Source organism: Etheostoma cragini, chromosome 15 (genome assembly GCF_013103735.1).
Source record: "Etheostoma cragini isolate CJK2018 chromosome 15, CSU_Ecrag_1.0, whole genome shotgun sequence".
Lineage (NCBI taxonomy): Eukaryota > Metazoa > Chordata > Actinopteri > Perciformes > Percidae > Etheostoma > Etheostoma cragini.
In genome coordinates, this window is record NC_048421.1 from 19,672,789 (window position 1) to 19,682,296 (window position 9,508).

Below are 9,508 nucleotides of genomic sequence, written 5' to 3' on the forward strand. Positions count from 1 at the left end.
GTATAATTTAGTCCACATCTCGCCTGTGAATCATCTGTTGATTGACAGACCATCTTGCTGAAGCAGATGAGACACGTACTGCATGCTTTTCCACCTTCAGTAGCTTTTAATACGTTAAATATGTTTGCAGAGCTGTGATTGTTAAGTCTTCCCTATGCTCTTGTAACCTACTTGATTGTTGTGTTGTAAACTGACTGTCAGTGATCATCAGATGGCTGTCGGTGTAGACACACATTCACACATTCACACATTCACACATTCAACCCCTGCCTGTAAAATACTTGCTTTGAGAGGAAAATGTCTGGGTATCCTGTCGGGACTCTGTGGTTAGACTTGAAGCATGCCAACATTGGAGGCAGTAAAACCAGTGTGATGGGACAGCAGACAGCATGGAACACTGCTAAAACAATAAAACAAGACAGTATGTTAAACATGTGGCTGTTGGTAGAGAAAGACATGTCAACACCACTCACTCATAACAGACATTAATAACAGCATACTCAGTGTTTGTCTCATGCTATAAATACTTTACATTTTTTTTTTTTAATTTTGCAGGCTATGGTAACTCTATAAGTGTAGTCATGTTTAACTCATGGGGAGTTTTTCCTCGCCACTGTCGCACTGTTGCTTGCTCTGGAGGAAACTACTAGAACTGTTGGGTCCTTGTAAATTCTGGAGTGTGGTCTAGACCTCCTCTATCTGTAAAGTGTCTCGAGATAACTCTTGTTATGAATTAATACTATAAATAAAACTGAATTGAAATTGAATTTAAATATTTCCAGTGATAGGGTAAGCCTGTGTCATTTTCATTAGGTAAGATCATAAACTTTAATTTTATAAGGTACAGTAAATGAGATGAGTATGAGATAAGATTAACAGGTAATGCAAGAGCAAAAATATTAAAAGTAAGGCTGTCTTGTGAATCCCACAAACTTTATGGAAGCAATACTGAATGGGTGAGTGCCTCTTTAAGTACTCTTTAAAACAGTTTTTAATTGAAGAATAATAAGTAATTTCCACATAGTTCACATTAAAAAAAAATTTTTTAAGTTTGCCTGTGTTACAGTATCAGTGGTTGTCTCTTCTATCTTGTCTAATCACAGTACCAAATGCAAATAAAAGACGTCTTCATGACAAAGAAAAAACTTTTGGGTTTGAATGACTTTGGTTATCATTTTTTATTTCTATGGTTACAAATGATAACATTAGGCATCAGTAAATATAGATACGTTTTAAATGTGATTTTGTGTTTGTTTCCCATTTTTCAGAGTCTCACTCACAACCTGCTGGTAAGTCAGTTTTACACCTACTTCTTTATTTTCACCTGTACTGTAACATATTACAAGTAAAATTTACAGTAACTTACTGGCAACATTTGGCCAGTAAGTTACTGTGAATTCTTTTTACAGTAAAAGTACCGTACTTCCTTTTACAGTATTTTATGTAGTCACTGTAAAATACAAAACAATTAAACACTGTGATTTTAGTTGTATTTACAGCATTGCTTGTTTTACTTCAGAATAAATAATTCAATACTGTGATTTCATTTGCATTTGTAGTGCTGGTTTATTTACTGTACAAATAAAAACAGTTAAGAATGTTTTTGTATGTATTGTACATGGCAATACAGTACTATTAACAGTGTGTATTAGTTAATCACAGTAAATTCAGTTAGTCACTGTACAATTTAAATACTGGATCACTGGGATTTAATGTTAGCCAGCATTAACAGAATCACTTATATTCTAAACTATTTCGATTATCTGCAGACAACAAGAAACAGTTATTCTTTTAAGATTTGGTGAGTAGGAACATGACAAAACAGGTATGTAAGGGATAATGGACAACACACTAAACACGTTCTAAAGCGCAATGGCAACATTGAACAATGGCAATATTGAAATAAAACACTGAACAATAAAAAAATATATATTATTATTATCATCAAATTATGATTTTATACCTAGCCTGATGTCGACATTAAGATATTTGTAAACTTAACATTGATGATTTGGCAAAGTTATGACTGGGAATATGGCCGTTTTTTTCACATTTCCCCGTTGAATATCTTGGTCATCATGGCAATTGACAGATCTGAAAATGTCAATGTAAAACATTTTAAATAAGATAAGTTCCTTAAAAAGGCCCACAGTAGGGACATTTTCAGTGTTACAGGATAGACAGAAAGTTCACAATTTAGAGTTATTGATATTACTTAAGGTGTACATTGATGTTGCACATGAGTAAAATGTCACATACGTGCATGTGGTCTACTTGGAACAGTGTTGATTATAAAGTCTGACAGCAGCAGGAAGGACGTGTGGTATCTCTCCCTCACTGCACGTTTGGGTTACACTTTGAATACAAATGTTTGATGTAGTTTTATGCAACGTTAGCTAGGCTTATGGTCAATCTAGCTTCAACAAAAAGTAAAACATGAAGTTAAGTGAATGGTCAGTACCTACATTAATCTATTTTTTATATTTAGTAACTAGCTAGCTCAAAGTTAGTGATATATCAGTAAAAACAAAAAGTTGCAGTTGTCATCAAATCATAGCTTTCAAACTCTTTAAATTAAAATGTAATAGTTAAAGTCTAGTAAACCCTTGAACATACAGGGGTCTAAAAAATAGAGCAACACATAACTAGAAAATTCTGCAGAAATTTTATTAGTGTGCCTCCTACTTGGTGCACATGCAAAGAGCAATAAAACTTCACACAAAAAAATAGGTGTCTTAACCCTTCAGAGATGTAACTTTTTAAAACCTATTTAAGACGTTAAGACGTGTGTGTGTGTCTGTCTGTGTGTGTGTGTCTGAGAGAGAGGGAGACAGATAGATGTCGACAGACAGACAGACAGACAGAGTATGGTTGCCTGGTTACTAAGGACCAATAGGAAGGTCTTTCATCTCTGCGATGTCATCTCTTTGATCTGTAATCAGTTAACGACTGCACCTGGCACCTGCTGTTACCAGCAATTCAGATACTCAACAAGCTCTCAAACAAATGATCACATCATCAAAGGGATACTAGCTATCAATAAAATAAGGTTCTCGTGGGCACCAGAAGGCCTTTGTGAATGTATGGATATAAAATGCATGTGGATAAACTTAGAAATGTGGGCATATCAGCGATTTAAAAAAGTGCTTCGCTCTGCGGTCTGCTCAGAAATGTGGACGATGTTTAACATTGCAGCATGGAAGAAGTTTGGGGAACTCTTGTCATTTGATAGCTTGCTGAGCAAAAAATACAATTAATTTAATGAGCACATTAACTGAAACTAGACAAAATACATACGTTTTGATGTATAAATTCGCCATGGCAAGGTAGAATTGTTGGTGTGGGACTTTTAGATTCATAGAGAGAGAACCAAGATGATATTTAATCTCCCCACTCTGTCCTACACTCTAGCTCTCAACATTCAGCCAAATACACACACATCGGAAAATCTGAGACAGTCTGAAAACGGGACAATACGTAAACTGGGATTTTGGAGAAACCGTGCTTGATATCTGAATGCCCATTCAGCCCAATAAACGTCAAAGTATTGTCTTTGGTTTAAACTTCTAATCATGTTTCTGCGTTATAGTATGGCGATACAGCATGGCCCTAAAGAGGTGCCGTTTTGAGCAATGTTGAGCGATTTCCCAAACATTTCCCATTTAAGTCTATGACAAATGTTTTGCCGTTTTTTGCCGAGTTCGTAAAAAAAGCGCGCGGCAAATCTCTTAGAAAAGTCATTGCACACCATTTCCGATCATTACACACGTTTCAATGTATTTTATGTGCGGGTGTTGGCAACGCATTTCAGGACTAGTAGCAGGACGAAAATCTGGCAGAAGAATAATAATAAGTTTGGGCAATAATAGTCATTGCGCCGATTGCTGATTGTGCTATTGCAGCACATCGGCACACTGAATCATGAGTGGCACTGCTACTGCCCTGAATACTAGATTGATTTGGATTACCAGTGTTTAATTTGCATCATACAATAAACTAATGTGACAATAACATACCTGACTCTTTTCACTTGTTGATCCAGTTTATACACATCAACTATTATTGTGGCATGATGTCCTTCATCTATGCATTGCCTTCTCTCACAACTTCTGCCCACGTCTTCTGGTCTTCCACTATACATCATACCAACTTACACACTAAGTGAAAGCTATCAAAACATAGTGTTCTTTTATGAGGATGGAGTATTTTTATTATTGCTAACTATTGTTTTGCAATGAAAACGGTGTATTCCTGACATATTGTAGAAGATGGTGAAAATATTAGCAAGAACCACCTTTGTAATGAGGGATAAATAGTGAAACAAGCAAAAACACAACGTGTAAATGAGAAATCCTTACAAAAATACAGTTAGTCAACATTCTATTGTCTTAGCCTAGTCTAGGACAGCAGAGGGTAGGAGACAGAAGGATACCTCCTGGTCTGAGGAAAAGGCTTCTTTCTATATGTAAAATGCCAGGCTATTGCTTACTGTGTTTTTATTCTCTATCTCTCTGCAGTGTGCGGTATAACTCCGCTCAACACCAGGATTGTTGGAGGACAGATCGCCCCTCTGGGGAACTGGCCCTGGCAAGCCAGCCTGCAATCAGCTGGGAGGCACTTCTGTGGAGGATCCCTTATTAACCGTGAATGGGTGCTGACTGCTGCTCACTGCTTCTCAAGGTAAGCATTAAAGGGCAGATTCTCTTAGGCGTTGGGTTTTGTGTTTGCTTAACTGCTTTAATCTTAACCTCTGTGAACTGTTTTGTTTCTCTTTAGGATCCCAACAAGAATGACTGTGTCTTTGGGTATCCAGAGTCTACAGGGACCCAACCCTAATGGGGTCTCTCGTACGGTAACAACTGTCATCAAACATCCTAACTATAACTCCATTACTAAAGACAACGACATCTGCCTCCTGAAGCTCTCGTCACCGGTGACTTTCACAGATTTCATTGTTCCTGTCTGCCTGGCAGCTCCAGGCAGCACCTTCTTCAGCGGCGTTAGATCCTGGGTGACCGGCTGGGGCGACACTGGATCTGGAGGTGGGTCAGGAAGTTTTTTGTTTATTTCAAGACAATGGTGACAACAACTGAGTTTACGCAGACATTTAATAGCAAAAATGAGTACCACCTTCCTTTACCCATTAAGACACAAAACTGAATTTTAGAAATATCATTAAGTTTAAAAAATGTTAAAGATGAATTACTGCAAAGAGCCTCTGCAGTAAAGGGTTCCTTTTGGTGATGGTGCCGGAGGAAAGATAACTAAAGTTCCCCTGTGGAGTTTTCTTGGTTAAGTTTAGAAGTTACGTTTCTCACTATATCACTTTGTGTGTCTCCTTTAGGTCTAACAAAGTGTTGAATGTCTGATCTTCAAAATAAATCAATAAATCAAACATTCCTGAAGCCAATTTTGAAAAAAACATTTTAAATTCTTTCATTTTTGGTTGCAATCCGTCTTCTTCTTCATTGTCTTTTTTGATGCATGTAGCTACACCGGGCCCCTTGCCTATATTGTACAAACAAAACAGGGATCCATCCATCTTCGTCCACTTATCCGCTATCGGGTCACCGGGGGAGCAGCTCCAGCAGGGGACCCAAACTTGCCTTTCCCGAGCCACATTAACCAGCTTTGATCTGGGGATCCTGAGGCCTTCCCAGTTCAGGTTAGAGATATAATACCTCCAGTCCTGAGTTTTCCTCGTCACAACGGTGCGATAAATTGAGTGTGATACCCCCCCCCCCCGCTGCTCCGATTCTCTGCCCAATCGCCCGCTCCACCGTCCTCTTATACGTGAACAAGACCCCAAGGCATTTAAACTCCTTCACATGGGGTAAGAACTCATTCCCTACCTAAAGAAGGCTCCATTGATTTCCTGCTGAGAACTATGGCCTCAGATTTAGAGGTGCTGATCCTCATCCCAGCCGCTTCATACTCTGCTGCTAACCAGTCCAGTGAGTGCTGAAAGTCACAGGCCGATGATGCCATCAGGACCACATCATCTGCAAAAAGCAGTGATGCGATCCCCACCCCACCAAACTGCAACCCCTCCCCACCCCAACTACGCCTTGATATCCTGACCATAAATACTACAAACAGGATTGGTGATAAAGCACAGCCCTGGCGGAGACCAACCCTCACCTGGAACGAGTCTGATTTACTAGAGAACCCAGACACAGCTCTCGCTTTAATCATACAGAGATTGGATGGCCTGATAATGGACCTCCTTACCCCATACTCCAGCAGCACCTCCTACAGTACTTCCCGGGGAACCTGGTCATATGCCTTCTCCAGATCCACAAAACACAAGCAGACTGGATGGGAAAATTTGATCCTGTTCGGCTAGTAGTGGATTCAGGAGCAGACACAGAGGAAGGTTGGGAAACCGGAATAGAGGTTTATTTAATACAACGGAAAAATGGTGCAAACAAATCAGGAGACAGGTGTAAGGCAGATCCAAAAAACAACAATTAGGCTTGAGCAGGCAGAATGGGCTTCCAGGACTCAAACAGGGATCTGAAGCAGGATCAAAAAACACACAAAGTTAAAAAGCTTAAATATGAAATACTAAAGTAAGATAGTCAAGCCAAACCACTAGGGCTGGCCGCAGCTAGCGTGACCACTGTGGGTGAACAGACAATCTGGCAGAGTCTGGTTGGAAAGCCAGGGTTTATGACAGTTTCAGTGATTGCTGGATCTGCTTCAGGAGAGGCAGCAAGCCAAACCACGCAGAGATGGCAAAAGTACTCACTTTCCGTACTTAAGTAGAAGTACAGATACTTGTGTTAAAAAATACTCTTGTAAAAGTGGAAGTACTGATTAAACTTCTTTACTCAAGTAAAAGTAACAAAGTACAAGCTTGGAAATAAAAGTAGCCTTGCGAATGACAACCATTTTTTATGCAAAGCTACCTGGACCACACAAATGTGTGGCCAATAGGTCTAAAACATAACATATATGATTATTATGACAGAAACTCCAGGTTAATAAGATTCTGACTCATTAGCAAGATATGAATTCCGTTGTGATTCTGTGAGAATTCACAGATCCAGTTTCTATTTTTAATCTTCCCCCTAACATTTAAATGAATCTACATGTATGTGTGTGTGCTCAAATATGGCTTCTGGAAAGAAAATAAAGGATCAAAATATGAATTACTAAACAGACATTAATTAAGAAGTTCCCCAACACATTGGCCAGTGTGGTGTGGGGACATTCTTGATGCCTAAACATCTCTGTCAGATAAGGCCGAGGATGATGGGAATGTCTTGCTGCTTGTCTGCCGGATCTCTGTTCGTTTTCAATCATGTCGCCCTCCATACTACTATGTGCTTACGTTAGCCCCATCAAGCTGCAATGATTTGCTGTGAATTAATGCAGAATGCTGAATCACTTGAGTTGCGTCAAATGCAACGTAGGCCTACAGTAGATATATTCCCATCTATTAAGATTGAATAGGGTATTGATGACGTAAACAACAATAACGATAACTCCAGCAAAATTATGTGAAAGTTGAGGACTAGATTAGGCCTGGATTAAAGCTGATTCTGGTTTCCAACTTCGCCCCAGGTGTGTCTGTCAAAAAAAGACAGAGACAGCTTCTCTCTAGCTAAGTTTTCATCCACTTGTCAATTGAATTACAGTACAGTATCTGTAGTTGGTGAGCAGGTAAAGAACACAGCAAAACCACTAGCTAACTTACTTTAAATGTGCAAGAACTATAGACGAATACAACAGGCTTAAGTGAACTGACAACATAAATTATACGACTTACAGTTCTCAAAGAGGTACACACACAATCTCAGCTGATTATCCTCGGGACAGCTAGTCTCTTTTTCTTTTTTCTCTCACTTTTTGTGGCACAAAGTATTTGTACTTCGTTACTTCACATCTCTGAAACCACGACACATCCGTCGTTCCACAACCTTTACAGAATCCACATCGTTCGTCTTCAAACTGAGGTTCAACTAATGGTTGAACACTCATTTCCAGCACCTTGGAGTGGACTTAACCATGGACACTGAGAAGTGTGATACCCCTGTATTTGGCACACACCATCTGGTCCTTGAACACCAGTGTCCACCAGGTTGTTTGTGGGTTCCCGCCCCTTGAGGCATCCAAGACCGTAAGACCACAGCTCCCCACTTCAGCTTTAGCAATGGCAAATTTGAACATTGTTCACTCAGGTTCAGTACCCCCAGCCTCCACAGGGATGCACAAAATGCTCCGCCGGAGGTGTGAGTTGAGAGTCTGTCAGACAGGAGCCTCCTCTAGACGTTCCCAATTTACCCTTTGGGCTTACCAGGTCTGTCCAGAGTCTTACCCCATCCCCTGACCCAACTCACCACCAGATGGTGATCGGTTGACAGCTCCGCCCCTCTCTTCACCTGAGTGCCCAAAAAACGCGGCCTCAGATCAGATGAAACTATTATAAAATCGATCATTGACTTTCGGCCTAGGGTGCTCTGCTACCAAGTACACTTAAGAGCATCCCTATGTAACATGGTGGTAGTTATGGACTATCCATGACTAGCACAGAAGTCCAACAACAGAAAATTACTCTGGTTCAGATCAGGGAGGCCGTTCCTCCCAATCGCGCCTCTCCTTGGAACAGGGATTTAATTGTAAAATCTATCAATTTGAGAGGGTTAGAAGGTTTCAGTTCTTTGTTTTGGAGTTGTAGTGGACCTGTTATTTGGTTTGACTTTGTTTTACTTTAAACTCCTGATTGTACCGTTAATGGGCAAAGGCATGGTCCTTTAGATTCATTGACCTGCTAATGTATTAATCAAACACTCATAATTGATTATATATGCTGTCTATTTACTGTTATTGTTTCTGCTTAGTGTCCCTTCCTCCCCCAGGAAACCTAATGGAGGTGAATGTGCCGATCGTGGGGAACAGAGAGTGTAACTGTAACTATGGTGTGGGCTTAATCACAAAAAACATGATCTGCGCCGGGTTACGTGCTGGAGGGAAGGACTCCTGTCAGGTAAACATCTTTACACCTGTGTTGGTGTCAGAATTAATTCAATTCAATTCAATTTTATTTATAGTATCAAATCATAACAAAAGTTTTCTTGAGACACAGAAAGATAGGTCTAGACCACACTCTATAATTTACAAAGGCCCAACAATTCTAGTAATACCCCACAGAGCAAGCAACTAGTCCAAGCAAGTATTGCAACAGTGGCAAAGAAAAACTCCATTTTAGGGAGAAAACCTTGGACAGACCCAGGCTCTTGGTAGACGGAGTCTGACGGTGCCGGTTAGGGGTGTAATACACAGTGGCAATAACATTCACAATAAAGATTGATAAGATAATCTCCTGCAGAGATTCCTCTCCTAAACGTTTCTCTTCTTAAAGGGGGATTCAGGTGGTCCAATGGTGAGCAAGCAGGGAAGCCGCTGGATCCTGGAGGGAATCGTTAGTTTTGGAATTGGTTGTGCCAGGCCTAATATCCCAGGAGTCTACACCAGAGTGTCCCAATATCAGTCCTGGATCAAC

The 9,508-nt window shown here is 40.1% G+C and overlaps 1 protein-coding gene across 2 annotated transcripts in view; it reads left to right on the forward strand.

Annotated features, from left to right (window-relative positions):
• LOC117958497 (serine protease 33-like) overlaps positions 1-9,508 on the forward strand; it is a 13,757-nt gene that overhangs the window by 1,199 nt on the left and 3,050 nt on the right. Inside the window, exons 2-3 of one of the 2 annotated variants that reach the window (XM_034894932.1) lie at positions 1,269-1,289; positions 4,518-4,680. In XM_034894932.1, the coding sequence (XP_034750823.1) occupies positions 1,269-1,289; positions 4,518-4,680 (184 nt within the window). The remainder of the gene's footprint in view (positions 1-1,268; positions 1,290-4,517; positions 4,681-9,508) is intronic. The other variant, XM_034894933.1, reaches the window with a different exon arrangement.